This window comes from Oncorhynchus nerka, linkage group LG3, assembly GCF_034236695.1.
Source record: "Oncorhynchus nerka isolate Pitt River linkage group LG3, Oner_Uvic_2.0, whole genome shotgun sequence".
In the NCBI taxonomy this organism is placed as follows: Eukaryota; Metazoa; Chordata; class Actinopteri; order Salmoniformes; family Salmonidae; genus Oncorhynchus; species Oncorhynchus nerka.
The window spans coordinates 47,298,527-47,318,540 of record NC_088398.1 but is presented as its reverse complement, the minus strand read 5'-3'; the positions used below and the strand labels follow the sequence as shown (position 1 = coordinate 47,318,540).

The 20,014-nt window shown below is 41.7% G+C and overlaps 1 protein-coding gene and 1 long non-coding RNA gene across 2 annotated transcripts in view; one reads left to right on the top strand and one right to left on the bottom strand.

Moving 5' to 3' along the window:
• Positions 1-19,795, bottom strand: part of uggt2 (UDP-glucose glycoprotein glucosyltransferase 2) — a 43,288-nt gene extending 23,493 nt beyond the window's left edge. The window contains exons 1-22 of the mRNA XM_029634819.2: positions 19,745-19,795; positions 19,131-19,261; positions 18,675-18,757; positions 18,255-18,385; positions 13,559-13,671; positions 13,169-13,346; positions 12,154-12,250; positions 11,992-12,061; positions 11,808-11,908; positions 9,892-9,991; positions 9,505-9,565; positions 9,172-9,263; positions 8,798-8,948; positions 6,902-7,021; positions 6,601-6,686; positions 6,349-6,484; positions 5,950-6,081; positions 5,227-5,391; positions 4,954-5,077; positions 4,761-4,859; positions 3,779-3,873; positions 451-660 (exon numbers count right to left, since the gene is read on the bottom strand). Of these exons, the coding sequence (XP_029490679.2) occupies positions 451-660; positions 3,779-3,873; positions 4,761-4,859; positions 4,954-5,077; positions 5,227-5,391; positions 5,950-6,081; positions 6,349-6,484; positions 6,601-6,686; positions 6,902-7,021; positions 8,798-8,948; positions 9,172-9,263; positions 9,505-9,565; positions 9,892-9,991; positions 11,808-11,908; positions 11,992-12,061; positions 12,154-12,250; positions 13,169-13,346; positions 13,559-13,671; positions 18,255-18,385; positions 18,675-18,757; positions 19,131-19,261; positions 19,745-19,768 (2,499 nt within the window). The 5' untranslated portion in view covers positions 19,769-19,795. The remainder of the gene's footprint in view (positions 1-450; positions 661-3,778; positions 3,874-4,760; positions 4,860-4,953; positions 5,078-5,226; positions 5,392-5,949; positions 6,082-6,348; positions 6,485-6,600; positions 6,687-6,901; positions 7,022-8,797; positions 8,949-9,171; positions 9,264-9,504; positions 9,566-9,891; positions 9,992-11,807; positions 11,909-11,991; positions 12,062-12,153; positions 12,251-13,168; positions 13,347-13,558; positions 13,672-18,254; positions 18,386-18,674; positions 18,758-19,130; positions 19,262-19,744) is intronic.
• On the top strand, positions 7,016-8,742 carry LOC115109642 (uncharacterized). Its single transcript, XR_003860539.2, has 2 exons — positions 7,016-7,595; positions 7,879-8,742. It is a non-coding gene; the product is annotated as an uncharacterized LOC115109642 (long non-coding RNA).
• Positions 19,796-20,014: the final 219 nt, after the last annotated feature.

Genomic DNA, 20,014 nt, shown 5'->3' with positions numbered 1-20,014 from the left:
CCCACAAGGGACTCATCTGAAAATAACCCGGTACCGGTTTAAAAAGATGAATGGAAGTATGGAGGTCGTTTTGCTCTACGACCCCCACAAGGGACTCATCTGAAAATAACCCGGTACCGGTTTAAAAAGATGAATGGAAGTATGGAGGTCATTTTGTGCAAACAAAAAAAGGGGGTTAAATGTGTCAAAAAAAACAAAAATTATTATCAGACCTTTCAGACACTTCAAAACCTTATTCCTTATGATTTATTTTTTACTTTCTGTTGTATCATTTATGAATGTGTTATTCACTGTGTTTCTATGGGATAAAGTAGTAATGGTCAAATTATATATTTTATTAAAAAAATGTTTTATATTTTCTGGTATAGACCTACAGGGGTCCTATGTTGGTTTAGAAGAACCTCCCTCCTGGTCACGCAATCGTCAAATTCAGTTTTTCATCCCGTTTACCTTCACCAGTAGGTTCTTCATCTTGGTTCCTTGTTGAAGGAGCTGGACAGTTTCCTCTTTAAGGATTTTCTGCACAAACTCCACTGCGGCCTTGTTCTTCTGGGTGAGCAGGGCGGCCCACACTGCCCTGTAGAGCACAGTGCTGTCCTCGCTGGGCGCACCACCGCTGGGATTATCAATCACCCCCACACGCACACCAGCACTGGCCCTCTGCACACACACACACACACACACACAAGGTTAGAGAGCACTCAGACTAGCATTGATTTACTATACACTTCTATTTACAGAGTGAAGGTGTCGAGAAAGGGGTGGAAAATGTTAATTTAATTAATATAACCTTCAAGGTTTATTCTCTTTTTTGTAAATACAACACACAATATCCACTTGTTTAACTGCTGTAATGTTCATCCTTCTCTCACTGTCTGCACAATGAGAGCTTTCACATCTGCTCACAGCATTATGTCAAGCTTAAAGGTCCAGTGTAGTCAAAAACGTGATTTGCCTGTGTTTTCTAGACACTCACCGGACCGTTTATTACACCCATCTAGTACCGGTCGGACCCCCCTTTGTCTCTAGAACATCCTGAATTAATCGGGCCGGAGGTTTCGGAAACGTTCCACAGTGATTTTGGTCCATGCTGACGCTACGACATCACACAGTTGCTACATTTTGGGGCGGTTCATACATGATACAAACAGCCAGTTCATCTCATCCCAAAGATACTCTATTGGGTTCGGTCAGCAACAATGTTCAGATACGCTGTGGCATTCAATCGTTGCTAAATTGGTATCAAGGGACCTAACGTGTGCCAGGAGAACATTCCCCACACCAGTACACCCCCGCCACCAGCCTGTACCGTTGACACCAGGCAGGACAGATCCGTGGAGTCATGCTGCTTACTCCAAATCCTGACACAACAGGAACTGGGATTCGTTAGACAAGGCAATGTTTTTCCACTCCTCAGTTACAATAGTCCATCCGTGACAAGGATCGACGAGTTGTGTGTTCTGAGATGCAGTTCTGCACACCACTGTTGTACTGCGCCACTATTTTGTCTGTTTGTGGCCCGCCTGTTAGCTTACACGGTTCTTGCCATTCTCCTTCGATCAACAAATTGTTTTTGCCCACAGGACTTTCGCTGACTGGATACTTGTTTTTGTCGCACTATTCTCAGTAAACCCTAAACACTGTCATGCGTGAAAAGCCCAAGAGGGCGGCCATTTCTGAGATACTGGATTCGGCGCGTCTGGCACAGATGATCAAACCATGTTCAATCGAACAGTAATTTAACCTGTTTGGGCTAAGGGGCAGCATTTTCACTTTTGGATGAAAAGCGTGCCCAGAGTAAACTGCCTCCCACTCAGTCCCAGATGCTAATATATGCATATTATTAGTAGTATTGGATAGACAACACTCTGAAGTTTCTAAAACTGTTTGAATGATGTCTGTGAGTATAAGAGAACTCATATGGCAGGCAAAAACCTGAGAAAAAATCCAAACAGGAAGTGGGAAATCTGAGGTTTGTAGTTCTTCAACTCACTGAAGATACAATGGGATATTGGTCATGTTGCACTTCCTAAGGCTTCCACTAGATGTCAACAGTCTTTAGAACGTTGTTTGATGCTTCTACTATGAAGGGGGACTGAATGAGAGGGGAATGAGTCAGAGGTCTGCCAGCAGTCACGAGCTCAGTCACGCGCATTCACATGAGAGGAAGCTCCCGTTCCATTGCTTTTCTACAGACAATGGAATTCTCCGGTTGGAACATTATTGAACATTTATGATAAAAACATCCTAAAGATTGATTCTATACATCGTTTGATATGTTTCTACGACCAGTAATATAACTTTTTGGAATTTTCGTCCGACCTTTCAGCTGGAAGTTTCACACGCGTTCCGATTTGTTTACCAAACGCCCTAACAAAAGGAGGTATATGGACATAAATTGTATATATCGAACAAATCAAACATTTATTGTGGAACTGGGATTCCTGAGAGTGCATTCTGATGAAGATCATCAAAGGTTAGTGATTAATTTGATCTCTATTTGTGTTTTTTGTGACTCCTCTCTTTGGCTGGGAAACTGGCTGAGTGTTTCTGTGACTTGGTGGTGACCTAACATAATCATTGTGGAGCTTTCGCTGTAAAGCATTTTTGAAATTAGACACTGTGGCTGGATTAATGAGAATTGTATCTTTAAAATGGTGCCTAATACTTGTAATCTTGAGAAATTTGATTTATGAGATCTATGATGATTTGTATTTGGCGCCCTGCAATTTCATTGGCTGTTGGCGAGGGGATCCGGACAGGTTAAATCCTTGATGCCTGTCTCATTGTCTGTAGGAGTGGATTAGTTAATAGACCAAGAAGGGAGTTCCAAACCACGCTGCCAAACAGCTAATTTCAGTTTTCCCCTTCCCACTGCCAGACAGTCCTAGAGAAATTGCTGTTTGCTAAGAAGTTTTGTTTAATTGTTTAATTGAATTTTTTTAAAGTAAGGTACCTTTAACATTGCCTATACAAAACATTTTGAGGATGTCCTTGAAATTATTGCAGACAGGAGATTTATTGTGAGGCTAGATGAGATTCCTCTAACTTGTCTCTTGTTGACAAGGTATTGTCTGTCTCAGTAGAGAGCTCACAAAAAATATACCTTCTTAAAAATAAGCCTCAATAGCTTGCAGTCTCCAGATTGCTAAAAGTCTTTTTCTTCTTATCTGCAGTAAAGCGAGGTATAACCCTGGCTGGATTTTAAATCAACTATGGAATATTTATGTGGGTATTAATCAAAGAATAACAACTGCAGCCTTTGTTTTTATTTCAGGCCAAGGTAAAATGTGTCCCACGTGAGTTTTAACATTTTAATTCCATCAAAGATTCTCCATGGCGGCTGGATAGTAATTAAAGTCTCGGGGTAGACCTACCTTGCTTGACTACATTAAAAGCTACATATGCATTGGTGTGGTGCAGGCCACTGCAGTGTAATAAATGAGGATTCCTAAATCACATTGGCGTGACTGATCGGTAGTACTGAGCAAAAAGTGTGATATTGGTTTATTTTATATGTAAATTATAATTAAAACATAGCTTAATTCATAGCGCCTTGTGTGGATAAGGGAAAGTAGAAGGGCTGCAGTAGAGCAGGGTCGTGTGTCCCCCCCCAGGGTGCACATTTTTTTTTTTTCAAATAACCAACTCATCATCGAGTTGAATTATTTGAATCAGCTGTGTAGTGGTAGGGCGAACACCAAACCATGCACCCTGGGGGGCCCCACATGACAGGGTTTTGGAAGCCCTGCAGTAGCATAAAGCAGCAGAATCTCACCAAGTGTTTCAGTGCGTTCAGCAGCAGTCTTCTCCCTGAGGCCTTTTCAAAATCCCCAACGATCCACACAGTCACTCCATTAATCCCATCCTCATCTGGAAATCAACATCAATTACTGTACAACGCAACGTTTCAAATACGGTGACATTTCTGAAAGCAGAAAAACTGCCATTGTCAAAAATCACTGAATCATTTCAAATGCTCAGTGACTCAGCCAGTCTTGACAGAAAATATAAAGCAGGAAGAGATGAAAGTATTCCTGACAATTTTCTCAGTTAAAAAGAGGGATCGCAATCTTAAAGCTCCAGCTTGCTTATAAGGGAATACTGCTAATCCCTTAAAAGGGTCTTGACACAGACCACCTACTGACAGTGGAGACGGGCAGTGAGAAGGGAAATTAAATCTGGCTCAAGTTATATGATCCAGAGAGAAGAGAGAGACAGTGAGAGAGAGGCACAGTCCTTGAGGAAAGCACACTAAATCAGAAGGAGATTGTGCCACCTGTCAAGGTTTACTGCTTCATTCCCCCCCCAGTCGCCTTCCTCAGCCTCTCAGCTTCCCTGGGCAGCTCCAGCCCCACCCTGACTCTGAGCAGGGCTCCCCTGGCAGGATGCAGCAGAGTTGGGGCTGAGGCTGGACCACTGGCCTGAAGCCAAACTACTAACCAGGGCGCAGTGCAATTAACTCAGACCAAGCACAGACGGCTCCCCTAAAGAGCAATTTTACACATCCCTGGATCCATACTAATATGTCGGTATATTATCCGTGTGTAAAGTGTGAAGATCCGCCTGGTGAAATGAAATGTTTGACGAACAAACACTCCTCAGATGTTCCTGGTGTCGTTTAAGCTGCTCAGCTTTTTTTGAACAAATTGTTTATTTTGTTCAAGTATACTCAACCATACAACACTACATTATTCACACTCAAGGGAGAAAAAATATATAAAATCAGGAGTGCCACAAAAGTATACCCGGCCTCTTACCATTTTTGGTGAAATACTTCATTCTCTTTGCAATGACAGCAGTCTTGTCCTTGGAGTCTAGGTATGAGTACATGGTGGTGTCCTTCCAGTCATCTACAACTGAAAGGGGAAAATGAAAAGTATCGTAAATTGTATGAAGACTGTATTGTCAACATACACATTAACAAAAGGACAAGAATGTGGTATTTATTACCTGGAGAGGCTGTGAGATCCAGATAGGTCCTGTCAGTGCTGAGGATGAGAGGGTTGATGCGTGGTACCATATTGGCCTGGTCCATCAGATGGTCCACCACATCTGTCCCCTCAGTCAACTGGCCCTGTGGCGTGAGTAAATCATATTATTTACATAACCTATTCAACCAAAACACTTCTCATATTCAATAACAAACTAAGATCTGTTTCCACAAATAAAATGGACACAAATGGACAATATGATAATGACTACAATTCCCCCAACAGTTCTTACCATGTAGACAGCTCTCTGGAAGAAGTTGGTGGTATCCATGATGCGCTGTAGGATGACAGTCTCCAGTTCATCTGGGTCCATCTCCTCAGCATTGAGTGGGACTCCGTTGAACAGAGCCAGAGGCAGAGGGCCCAAACCACTCTTCTTGTAGAACACTGCCCCTGCCTGTTGTCCCCAACACAGACCAGCGCCAGGGTTAATGGACACTCAAGCTATTTGATTTAAGTTCCTCGGCTTCAAGTACGCGCACACTCGTGAAGAAACTGCGACAGGCCCCCCCCCCCCCCCCCCCCCAGGAAGTTGAAAAGGTTTGGCATGGGCCCTAACATCCTCAAAAGGTTCTACAGCTGAAGCATTGAGAGCATTTGACTGACTGCATCACTGCCTGGTATGGCAACTGCACTGCCCTTGATCGCATGGCGCTACAGAGGGTGGTGCGGACAGCCCAGTACATCACTGGGGCCGAGCTCCCTGCCATCCAGGACCTCTTATATCAGGCGGTGTGAAAAGAAGGCCTGGAAAATCGTTAAAGACTCCAGCCACCCAAGCCATAGACTGTTCTCTCTGCTTCCTGTTTCATTAGTGATTTATGGATTATGGAGAAACCTTTAGAGGAATGTAAATCAAATTAATCTGGTATTTTGACACTGTAAAATACTTTATCTTATGGTTTACATTTGACAAGTAAACGCACAATAGAAACATATTGTCCATTAATCACACCTTTCTTTTGTCATCATACTCGGAATCTTCCCCAAGAATCCTTGCAGCACTGGCTTTGGGGAACTTCTTCTTGAGATATGCAGACACTGTGTCAACAGACAATGCCTCGCCGATCTCCACTTTGTTGTACATCTGCAAGTGCACAAAACGTCAGTGAGACTTGACCGTCCCTCTCCATTACATCAAAGGCACTGTCGATAACATAGTCTGAAGCCTCAGGCAAACCCTTACTCGTCTAGTCCAATAATGTCTGAGACAGCGGCCCAACTGAGAGAGGGCACTATTATACAACTGAGAAACATCAAAAGAGACATGAGCTTGCAAAAGATTGTGCTTAAATAATTCCACAAGAAAGTGCTCGCTGGAAATGGGAAAGATTTACAAGCATGAGATACTCACAGAAACCATAGACATGAGAGCCTGTGATAAATCATACTCGTCGGCGATGTAATTCAGCAGCCGGAAAAATGCAACTCCAGCATCCGTAGTTCCATCGACTTCGTCGTCAGTATTGACGACAAACACAAATCCGATCCTTAAAGGAGCAGAAAGATACATTGTTTCAATTTGCAGACAGAGTTTGAGTCACCATCTGGTGGAGGTTGACAGGTGTAAAGAGAAACGGGTAGTTCTCTGCAACCTATAAAGTACCTGAGAGGAATCTTGTGTTTGTAGAAGAGCTCTGCCAGTTTCACCAGCTCAATGCTCTCTTCCTGAACTGGGTCCAGCAACAGCACCTGAAAACAACGGAACGTAAGACAGATTGACTTCTCAGCTAGATAAACATCCTTACAGAATCAGTTTACTTTGACATGTAGGTCTATTGTAGCGCAAATTCACCAGACCACCATCTATTATACAGGACTTCCTCTCAAAGATGAAACAACTGTTCCAGTGGCTTTGTGTCACAACCCTTCCCAACTGTCCTTTCTCCTCTCCTCCTGGGACTCACCAGGTTGAAAAAGTTGCGTCGTATCTGGCGGATAACCCCGGGGAACGTGGCTCTGAGGAGCTCCTGAACACCGGAGGGCCAGCTGCGGTACATGGAGTCTGTCTCGATGTCGTTAATCCACTGGGAAAGGCAAGAGGAAAGCTGGTTTAGTGTGGAAGGTTGTGAGAATTAGTTTAGTCTTAAACTGAGTTTAAGTGTCCCGAGGCCCAAATACATCAGAGTAATCAGCACAGTGAAAGCTTTGCGAGCGTAGCTGCATTTAATTAGAATGCACTATTTTAATAATAAAATAAGCCACACTCGCATCAGCCAGAAATATTGTCAACCGTAACTCAATACCATACATAACAGCAACCGACAGTTTTAGTCTTGGAAACGATCAAATTAATTCAATGCTACTGCACTTCACCCCATACTCCCCCGGGAGCAGATGGTGCTATGTTTAAGCCATCGGAGTGAAAAGTGCATGGGACGTTAGCAACATGTATAGACTCTAGTGTTAGGAGGTAGGGAAGCAAATGCCTACTGTAGCTTAATAATAATCCATTACAAGCCAAACTGGCACTAACAGAACTCTCTCTCTCTATCTCTCTCCTCTCAGAAGGCTGAGAAACTTCCCTGAGTAACAAAGAGTCACAATGGGATACCTACCAACACTCCTGTCGTTCTCTGCCCAGAGCAGACAACCCAAAGGGTAACATTTTCTACTTGCCTCACTGAGACAAAAAGACAGACAGCAAGCCTGATCGGAAGGAGACATTCTCTAGATGAAATGTCATGTTCATTTGTAGTTGCTTTCTTCAAGTTTTTTTTCCATAATAAAAATGTCAGAGGGGCATCATATTAAAGTTTGCAAGTAATTCTTTTTATTTGATACAGTAGCTTTCCTTGGCTGGCTGCCAAGTGTATAATTTAGGTTTTTGGCAGACTGGGACTAGTGCAATAGTCTGATGACTGATCCTCTAATCCACACCCAGATGCCAGCACTCAAGACAAAGCACCTGGAATGCTGATCTGGGCCAGGAGAAAGAAAGGAAAAAAACAATCCCTTCTGCAGGACGATGGTTCTTGGCATGGGTTCATCTCTCAGGGTGTTTTAACATATAGTCCTCTTTAAAATAATCAATCTCAGTCCTCTTTAAAGTGAACTCTGGGGTAAAAAAAAGAAGAAGAAGCTAAAGAACTCGGTTCTCTTTGTATTCACACTGCCCTTGCCTTTGAATGAGGACTTTTTTGCCAGTTCACTTCACCTATTTTGTGGTCCGAGTACACTTTGCCCTCACATTGTTATGTTCAGGAAGGAACCTAGATCTTTGTCCAACATTCACTCTGGGCTTTTACAAAGTACAGGACAAGCCATTCCATCAGAACGTGTTATCGGACAGTTCGATATACAGTACCTAATTACATTTAGTTAAAAAATGAGACATACAGTAATAATTATACTTTGAAGATAATATTAACATGTAAATATTATTGGTAACAGAATAAATAGCATAAGAATACAGTAGATTAAATAATGCTGTAATTTAAAATTGTACACCCAATGTAGGCTACTGGCCCTTTAAGAGCTACTTTTGATTTTGTGGTTAGTGCTTTCTGGGATCTTTGGGACGTCCCTACCCTAAATCCAAACAATACCCTGGAACCATAAACCTTAAAGCTTAACTTAACCATTGTAAATGTCAACTTCAATGGGGTAAAGTCAGAGTTGGGACGTCCCAAGGTTCCAAGATAGCAAGGACCTTGGTTTTGTACCCTATATTTTGATTCTGACAAAATATGTTGTCTTCTCACACCTTTTCAAACCCCAAAAACGAATAAACAGCGTATAAAGCTTTCTTAGCTTATAGATCAGATATTGCAAACAAATAATATGAACACCCTGACTCTCACCGTTATAGCTGGATGGCGGATGTCTAAGGCATAGTTTTCTTCCACTGGGTTCATGGGCAGTCTCAGTAGCTTGCCTAGGTTCTCTTCCTTAATGCCCAGGTTATGGAGGCCCTCCAGGATCTTGGCTTCTCCTCTGATAGTGTCCAAGATGCTACCAAAGACAGAGAATCAGAGAAATCGCAGGTCAGCATTCATTTCCCCCGAGCAGGGGAGCTGTCTGTCGGCGGTGCACTAGGCTAGTTTTAATCCCGTAGCCCTGGAGCACTGAGCTGTGGGCAGCCAGTGCTGAGGCTGGGGAGACCAGGGGGGAGAGAGAGCAGAGAGCAGGAAAGCTGACAGTTGATCCTCCCTGCTGAGTTGAGCTCCTACTGTACCTGAAGGGGTTGTGGACGTCCAGATCAATGTGAAGGCCGTTGATGAACAGGCCTCCATCTCCCGGATGGATCCCCATGGTCTCACTCAGCCGCTGGAACAGAGAGGATTCCCTGCCGTTAGTCTGATGCCAACCAAACCCTCATCCTCTCTATAGTGTATGCCTGATATCACAATGTAGAAATAGATTCTGCGGGCTGTAAGCTCTAAGATGCCAGTGGAAAGAATGTAAGAGCATTTACATTAACAGCCGTAAACAGATGATACGTCGAGACCTCACATTAGAGAAACAAGTGCACAGTCTTAGGGACAAACTGCTGCTTTTGATATCCCACCTTCTGGTTCTCCTCAATTTCTCTTCTCATTTCTTGGTTCACAGACACTCTTGTCAGTGATCTGTGGGAACAGTAAAACATGTAGTCACCATCAGCTTTTTTTCTCCCCATCGAGCAGTAAAACCCCCGTTTAATCTCCCAAATCTGCGGGCCCTCAGATGGTATATATATCTACAGCCGACTCTCTGTAATCACGCGCCAGACCGCTGACTCGGCACTCCTGGTTTGTTGTTCATAACAGCCGTCTAAAACAAGTTGCACTCCAGGATCGGATTCAAGTCTACAGGCCGGGAGAACCTCTTCTTATTTCATGTCAAATAGGCTTATTTATTCCTACAGACTGTGCAAGGTTTTTAAATAGAAAGAGTGTGAGGTGTATAGCTTCACCTGGCTTTGCTGGGGAAGTTCTGACTGAGGTCTCTCATAAGCTTCAGAGCATCAAACGTTGGTACAGACATGATCCTGGCCGCTGCCTGGAAGCTTAGATCTGCAGATGTTTTGATCAGAATTTGAAATCATTTGAAGTTGAACCAGTTGATAACTTTCTCTTGGAAAAGTAGATCACCTTGGGATGCCTACAGTACTTGGTGAAAAATGGCCATGCATAAAAATAAATGTTAATTTGCAATAAATAGATTGAATCAAATATTGATTTCATTCAAATATTTGATTCAGACTGAGGCACTCCGTGAAACTCTGTGAAGTCGGTACATATATCATTAGCTCAACTTCTAAATATTTCAAAAAGTAGACCATTTTCCCTTTTATAGGACATCATACCATTCTGTGTTGAACTGATTTGGCGTAAGGGTTATTGAAAGCTTGCTTCGTCCTGCCTATTTCCACTCCACTTCACACAATCAAAGTAATAGCACACGGTTAGAGCAACACGTTGCCAAGCCCGGTACATTGAACCTGTGCTTGACAGTCTCTACTGAACATAAACTGATTGCTTTACTAAGCTCAAGAGTAAAGTGCTATCATTTCCATTCCATTCATCAAACTGTCACCATGGTGATCACAGTCACTAAGTGCCACACAGGCTAGCACACAACTAATGGGTATGGCCAGGGGGTTTTTCCTCAACAAGGGCTCAGACCTTTTCCTGCTCAGATCGAGTGGTATACACTGAGGTGTAGACAAACAATGTATAATGGGTCCGTAATCAAAAAGATGTTGCATAAAACTTACTTAAGAAATAGTTCTGTCAACTATATACTTACTTTCAGTGACAGCTGTGATGGCATCAAGTCTATTGTCAATAAACACAGGTATACTTAGTGTATGTAAACTTCTGACCCACTGGAATTGTGATACAGTGAATTAATTATAAGTGAAATAATCTGTCTGTAAACAATTGTTGGAAAAATGACTTGTGTCATGCACAAAGTAGATGTCCAAACGGACTTGCAAAAACTATTGTTTGTTAACAAGAAATGTGTGGAGTGGTTGAAAAACGAGTTTTAATGACTCCAACCTAAGTGTATGTAAACTTCCGACTTCAACTGTATATAAATATAATTCTGTATCCCCGCACGGTATAAATGAATAACTCGATTTCATCTCCTTCCTATTGGCCAAAAGATATACAACAACACTGTCCATATCAGATTTTACATGTCGTTTATGAGTTAGCCCCACATATTTATGAACATTTGAGCCTGATGTCCTTTGTGGTAAGCTATCTCATGAATTGATATAATGTACCCAAGTGAGCAGCCACCTGAGGCAATTGATTAATGAACGGTTCACACCTGATGCCCTCAATTGACCTTTGTGCCCGCTCCCATACCCGATAATTCTGTATTTCTTCGTGACTAATACAGGTAGACCAGAAAAGCTACATCCGTGATTGGCAGATGAGTGGCAACCCTAATTAGAAGCACCTGCTGCTCATCAGTGGTTTCCTACAAATGCTGTTTTGAATTAAAATAAAATTGTACCTAAAACACTGAAGGCTGCAAAGCCTAAACGGCTACGTATGCTATCCATGACGGAGTGAAAATAATAATTAAAAGAAAAAATACAAATGATGTAAGCTTTATGTGACATCTTTTCGAGTGTGGACCCATTACATCTTTTGTTTGTCTGAATTTGAGGGTTTTACGCACCAGCCAAGCTTCAGGGAGAGCGCAATGGTCCCCTTCTGACAAAATATTAAGAGCATCATCCTAATATTGAGTCACACACTCTAATATTGAGTTGGTACACTCGAGGTATCTATTAGCTTGGGCCTTGAGTTTTTCCTAGTCAGGTCATGTGGTCAGGAAAAACTTCTAGCATAACTAATGGATGCTCAGTACCTTGAAGCTCCCACACTTTGAGAGGAGCCATGTCATTGGTGCTCTCTAACAGATGCTTCCGGAGCTCCCCTAGCTGCTCCTGCAGGTCTGGGTGGGAGTTTCTGGGATGGAACAAGACAGAAGGTGATACTAAGGTTCTAATATTATTATACAAATACATTGACTCACAAATTCATTAACTCACTTCAATTTCCCAAAGAGAAAGCCTTGGACTTCATCAATGTCATCCACATCAGTGTTCACTGTTCCTTTATCTGTGGAAAAGCAGCAGAGTTGCCATTAATATTCTTCAATTGGCATCAGTTAAATATATATTTTAATACAGAATAGGCGTGCACAAACATACCTTTTACTTGTGTGTCATCCACAGCTTTGTACTCAGTGCTTTTTATGGCCAATTCAACACCATATCCAGACAACAGCATCTTTTGGGGCCTTGGTTCCTGTAGTGGAAATCAGCAATGGAAATATAATCATAAAAGAATCTGTTTTAATTCAATCTAAGAACCAACGGTACTGATGTGTGTTTGTCATACTGACACCGAATAAGGGAGAAGCAAAACACTTATTTAACACTTCAAGGCCTATAAGAAATCATGTTTTTTTCTTCGTGATCGGACCAATCAGTAGTGCATGCCAAAGGGCCTGGCATGTTAACTTCAACTCCACGACCCTGTGATTCTTCACATTTTATTCACATCTTAGAGACACGAGGCGCTCTGAATGTGTAGTCTTTTACACCTACACGGTAGCTCGTGAGCTCTGTGGTACATCTCTGAAAAGAACACATTAGTGCTGCTTCTCACAGTGTCAGGCCATCCGTTACTCAGGCCCCAGCTAAACTTCCTCTGGTTATCTGTATTCTCCTGCTGAACACTGGCAGCTAATGCAATCCATTTGTTGTACAGCCCTGATGACCTCGCCCTTTGTGGATGTTGTTCTTAAAGCTGCAATGGCCTTCCTGTCTCCCCCTCCATTCCATCTTCCCACAGAGCTCAAAGTCGGGACCAGTGACCACAATGCACAGTAAAGCACAAGCCTGTTCCACATTAGCATGAACACTTCCAAGCTTCCAACAACACGCAATCTTACATCAGTCCAATATTGGACAAAACCAAATCAGATTTTCACATGTACAAAAGCGCAGCCAACCATTATGAGTTATAGCAACTGAGGATCAAAAACACCATACAGTGGTAATTTAATAAATGACTGTTCAAAATAAGTGTAGTAAAGCACCCGGTTTTGAGGAGGGTTGTTGCACCCCCTATAAAATCCCACTTCAATCCCTGGCTAAAGCACATCACTCTTTAAATACCGTTCAAAGCTGTTAAGGAAATCCAAAAAGCCTCACTACTCACGGCTACAAAGTGACGCAGCACATAGATGAGCTTGCCCTCCGCAGCCTTCTCAGCCAGCACCTTGTGGAAGGAGCCAAACTTTTTGGTGCCGATCTCAGCATAAAGGATCACAACTGGGACATCTGTCTTATTGAGTCCAGGGTATCTGTGCTCATTCTTGTATAGATAAGGTTTTGGCCTGCAAACATGTAAAAAAGAGAAGTTAGATTCCACCATTTACATACAAATCTATCATTTGTACTAATAAAACTTGAATAACATAATTTATTAACTGTTAATTATAAAATAACATTTTCATTTAATTTATTATAATTTATGTTGTTAGTTCACTCTTGCACTAGAGTGAGGTAGATCCTCTGAGGAGCTGAGAACGAAGTGGTGTGTAGCTACCTGCCTGCAGCTGCCTTCAGGAGCTTCTTCAAATCCTTTGTGCTGCAGCCATGTTGGCCATGGACCGAAACAAAGGCGAGGCATGCCTCAGGCGGAGACTCATCACTGCCTATCTATTGAGAGCAGAGGAGCGACACAATTAGGCTACAGCATTAGGGCTGTGGCGGTCATGATATTTTGTCAGCCGGTTGTCATGCAGAAGACTGCCGGTCTCACGGTAATTGACCGTTAATTAACATAAACACATTTAGCATCTCCAGGCCCCCACACATACAAGCCGCTGATGGGCGCCATTGGAACATCTACATTTTAAAAAGTATAATAAATTGATTTAATATACACCATCACAATAAATGCATTATTTATTTCAGTAAGGTTTAAAGAAACATTATGATATGAAGAAAATGTATTTCAGAACAGAATATGAGTTGGCTACTGTATGTTTAGTTATATGGCTATGCTCCAAAGACATAGGCTGTAGGCTTGTTCATTTAGCTGACAAGAAATGCTTATAAGTCCCTTGCCATTATTTTATTTTATATGGTTTAAAAGTAAAAAATAATAGAATTGAACTTAGCTGAATAAAATAGAAAGGATATTTTTTTCCATTATGGAGCAAGTGAAGTGGCTATGTTGGACGTAAAAGTGATCATTTGAAAACCGGTCTGACATTCAGAAAGTATTCAGACCACTTCCCTTACACATTTTGTTACATTACGGCCTTATTCTAAAGTAGTTTTTTTTTATCCCCTCATCAATCTACACACAATACCCCATAATGACAAAACAAAAACAGGTTTTTAGAAATGTAAAAAATAAAAATAAAACGTATTTACATACAGTGGAAAGAGTGTAAACCCTTTGGAATTACCTGGATTTCTGTATAAATTGGTCATTAAATTTGATCTGATCTTCATCTAAGTCACAACAATAGACAAACACAGTGTGCTTAAACTAATAACACACAAATGTATTGTATTTGTCTTGTCTATATTGAATACATCATTTAAACATTCACAGTGTAGGTTGGAAAAAGTATGTGAACCCCTAGGCTAATGACTTCAATAAAAGCTCATTGGAGTCAGGAGTCAGCTAACCTTGAGTCCAATCAATGAGATGAGATTGGATATGTCGGGTAGAGCTGCCCTGCCCTTTAAAAAAAACTCACAAAATGTTTGTTTGCTATTCACAAGAAGCATTGCCTGATGAGAACCATGCCTTGACCAAAACAGATCTCAGAAGACCCAAGATTAAGAATTGTTGACTTGCATAAAGTTGGAAAGGGTTACAAAAGTATCTCTAAAAGCCTTGATCTTCATCTACAAATGGAGAAAGTTCAGCACTGTTGCTACTCTCCCTAAGAGTGTACGTCCTGCAAAGTTGACAAGAGCACAGCGCAGAATTCTCAATGAGGTGAAGAAGAATCCTAGAGTGTCAGCTAAAGACTTACTGAAATCTCTAGGACATGCTATCATCTCTGTTGACGAGTCTACGATACGTAAAACACTAAACAAGAATGTTGTTCATGGGAGGACACCACGAGAAGCCACTGCTGTCCAAAAAAACCCATTGCTGCACATCTGAAGTTCGCAAAAGAGCACCTGGATGTTCCACAGCGCTCCTGGCAAAATATTCGGTGGACAGATGAAACTAAAGTAGAGTTGTTTGGAAGGAACACACACTATGTGTGGAGAAAAATATCAACATCAAAACCTCATCCAACTGTAAAGTATGGTAGATGGAGCATCATGATTTGGGGCTGCTTTCCTGCCACAGGGCCTGGACAGCTTGCTATCATCAACGGAAAAATGAATTCACAAGTTTATCAAGACATTTTCCAGGAGAATGTAAGGCTATCTGTCCGCCAATTGAAGCTCAACAGAAGTTGGGTGATGCAACAGGACAATGACCTGACCTCAACCCGATTGAGATGCTGTGGCATGACCTTGAGCGGTTCACACCCGACACCCCAAGAATATAGCTGAAATTAAGCAGTTTTATAAAGAGGTATGTTAAAAAATTCCTCCTTTCCCTTGTGCAGGTCTGATCCGCAACTACAGAAAACATTTGGTTGAGGTTATTGCTGCCAAAGGAGGGTCAACCCATTATTAAATCCAAGGGCTCACATACTTTTTCCACCCTGTACTGTGAATGTTTACATGGTGTGTTCAATAAAGACATGAAAGCGTATAATTGTTTGTGTGTTATTAGTTTAAGCACACTGTGTTTATCTACTGTTGTGACTTTTTGATTACATATTTATGCAGAAATCCAGGTGATTCCAAAGGGTTAACATACTTTTTCTTGCCACTGTATGTATTTAGACCCCTTGCTATGAGACTCAAAATTTAGCTCAGGTGCATCCTGTTTCAATTGGTCATCCTTGAGATATTTGTACAACTTGGAGTCCACCTGTTGTAAATTCAATTGATTGGATATGATTTGGAAAGGCACACACCTGTCTATATAAGGTCCAACAGTTGACAGTGCATGTCAGGGCAAAAACTGAAGGAATTGTCCATAGAGGACCGAGACAGAATTGTGTCGAGGCAGGTCCCCAAGAACACAGTGGCCTCAATCATTCTTAAATGGAAGTTTGGAACCACCAATACTCCCAGAGCTGGCCTCATGGCCAAAATTAGAAATTGGGGGAGAAGGGCCTTGGTCAGGGAGATGACCAAAAACCCGATGGTCACTCTGACAGAGCTCCAGTGTTCATCTGTGAAAACCTTCCAGACGGACAACCATCTCTGGAGCACTCCATCAATCAGCCCTTTATGGTAGAATTTCCAGACAGAAGCCACTCCTCAGAAAAAGGCACATGACAGCACACTTGGAGTTCGCCAAAAGGCACCTAAAGGACTCTCAGACCATGAGAAACAAGATTATCTGGTCTGATGAAACCAAAATTAAACTCTTTGGCCTGAATGCCAAGTGTCACATCTGGAGGAAACCTGGCACCACCCCTACGGTGAAGCATGGGGGTGGCAGCATCATGCTGTGGGGATGTTTTTCGGCGGCAGAGACTGGGAGATTAGTCAGGATCGAGGGAAAGATTAAAGTACAGAAAGATCTTTGATGAAAACCTGCTCCAGAGCACTCAGTACCTCAGACTGGGATGAAGGTTCACCTTCCAACAGGACAACGACCCTAAGAATACATCCAAGACAACGTAGGAGTAGTTTCGTGACAAGTCTCTGAATGTCCTTGAGTGGCCCAGCCAGAACCCGGACATCTCGGGAGACCTGAAAATAGCTGTGCAGCGACGCTCCCCATCCAACCTGACAGAGCTTGAGAGGAAGAATTCAGAGAAGAATGGAGAATCTCCCCAAATACATGTGTGCCAAGCTTGTATCGACATACCCAAGAAGACTGGAGGCTGTAATCCCTGCCAAATATGCATAACAAAGTACTGAGTCTGAATACTTATGTAAATTTCATATTTACATTTTTTTTTTTTTCATAAATTAGCAATAATTCATAAAAACTGTTTTTGCTTTGTCATTATGGGGTATTGTGTGTAGATTGATGAGGGGACTTTAAAAAATCAATTTTAGAATAGACTTAATAGTTATTTGGTAACTTTAGTTGTGAATGATACAAACCTTAGAATGTCTTAGAAATGAAAACATATATGGGCTGCATGGTGCGACTATAGACTATTGATTATTTGAGAAAGTAGCAAAAAAAAAAGCTTGCGTTCTGTTCCTTGCCTCAGGCTGCACAGCTGTTCCTTCATCAAGTTACCATATTTTCACCCATCAGACTATTAATCTTGCCTTTCGATTTAAAATGGCTCATTATCAAATGGACAGGAAACAGGGAGGGCGGGGGGGGACATGTCATCTGTATGCACTCAAATAGCAAATGGAGGCTGTGCGCTTTGCAGCCAGTACGTTTTGTGGGCTACTTTGGTTTTATAGCGGAGCATGTGCTTATTATGAGTAGCTGAGAAATAAATATAGCAACACTTATTTCAATCCACTTATCAACTACTGTTTGAGGTGCGTGCTCTCGCTGCCCGACAGGTGATATTCCACCCAAATGCTGTATGCCATTAACTCTCCAACCTTGTTCCTGGAGCTACCCAGTGCTTAGTCTGCAAGCTCAAGAAAGGAATAAAGGAGAGAGGAGGAGATGGAAACGCAAGGTGGTGAGATATTCTGTATAGCTAAAGGTAATGTGTTACCCAATTAATTATGAAAATATAAAAAAATTGCCCGTTACTAGGCTATTCAAAATCAAATTCACTAATTGTAGGCAAACTGTATGCCGCCCTCCACAATCAATGAACCAACAGCATTGCCTATAAGTTCTCTTGCAGACTAATTGATATACATTTTGGAGGGTAGCATAACAGACCATCCAGTATGCATAATAATACAGTCCACACTCGCGACCAATTATGTACCAAAGACACCTTAAATCAGTTTTTGTTTGATGTTTTTCTGCTATGCGCAATATGCATAGTCTATGTATTGTATAACTGCACGATCATAATTGTAATTCATAAATAAACCTATGCAGAAGCTTTAGTTTGCGTATGGGTTTAGAGTTGAAATCATCACCTTAGAATGCCCTGTCCATTTTGTTGTGTTGGGCTTTGAAACAACATCTACAAAAACCTGCTATTGAACACCTTTCTTCCAATTTATCATCACAGAGAGGTGAGTTGTGAAAGTATTTCAGGGCCTACCTGTTGGGATGCATGAACAGCTGGTGAGTAGGACCTCAAGGAGAGAGCAAATTTGAGGAGATTGACCTGGAGCACGGTCAAAAACTGTCCAGCCTTCTTGATTACCAAGTTGTAATAGGAGCGCACAGACTCTGTAAAGGAAATCTGAGTCAAATGAATGCGCAACGAATCTTGACTCTCGCAATCAAAAATCCACATCAATGAGTTAGTAGACAGATTTATGAGGTTCTCTCATGGACCATTGATCTTTATTATTTATCAAATTAAATCCACATGTACAGATCAATCAGGCACTGTCTGGAAGTGCAGGAAAGAGGCAATGTAACAGATTGTGTGAGAAGCATTGTATCTGACATAGAACACATATTTTTGTGGTAATAAAACTGTAAGTGTTTGCTTGTCACATCAGTGTCCACATACCTCCATTTTTGTAAACTGTTAACTCCTTCACAGTGTCAACAAAGTCCCAGAATTTCTCATTTCCATCCTCTGCAATAAACTCACTAAACAAAAGATCAGGAAATAAAAAAGGTATGAACACAGGAGCATGTACGTTCATTATGATTGAGGAACTGCAACATGTTCCATTTAGTTGCTCTTACACCTGTCTTGCAGTAACACTGTCATTACTACACATTGTACTTTAGTAATTACATTTGTTAAACAGCTTAGCCGTTTTGGTGGAAAAAGGAGCAGTCCCTATTTCTATTGTAATTAGTACACAAGCATAATCTACATGCATGTAGCCTAGCCTAACGCTTACAAAATGGATAGCCCTGCACATGTGGTATTCAGGAGAGACATAACTGGTAGGCCTATGCTATCCTGGAGACATCGAGTTTTTGTTTTCCAGCTAATTTATTCCGTAAAATATACCTGGTCTCCAGGAGGAAAGGCGTCATGCTCCACTTGGCTTTCAGACTGGCAGAGACGCCTTTCGATGCGGACTGGATATACTGGACGTTCAGCAGAAGCAGCGACAACAACAAGATGTTTTTACTCATCCTCTACACAAGACACGATGGAGAAGATTGACATGTTCGGCAATAGATTAGATTTATAGAAAAGAGAGTGAAATGTAACATGACCCTGTAACGTTTTGTCGTCTCAAAGTGCCACGTAGCTGTAGCAAGCAATTGTTTACAGATGTAATAGCAGCCAACATATTGGGTAAAGGGATAGCTTATGCAGCCCATTGAAGAAGATGATGAGATGAAAGAACGTGACATAAAATAACAGGGGCGGGAAATCGTTCATGTGAGAAAGTCTCAGTTAGCCAGGATAACAAATGATAGCCTCACGTTTAATTTAACACACACTATAGGAAAGCTGCTTATAGGAATGACAACGGATGCAAGCAGCGCTACAATAATGTCAAGGAAAAACGGGCTATGACAAGATTGTGACTTTGTAGCCCATAAAGCTCCCAAATGAAGCTTCGAACATTCTACAGACATTTTTAGTGGTTACAATGTATTCATCTTCCTTACCCCGGTAATGCTGGCCGCTGCCATTGATAGGTCCTTCGCTGCTTCTTTTATTGTAAAATATATTTGTTTGTATTCTTTTTAACAGCCAAAGGAAAATAAACATTGTATAATATGTATTGGATTTTGTATTACATAATGCACACCTTTCTGAGAAGTGTACTCGGGCGTAGCTAATAAAATAACTAGTTTTTGGTGACAACATTTTGGGACATGCAATGTCATGGCCACCTACATGTTAGATTCTTTTTTTTTATTCAAGGGGTTTGCGGA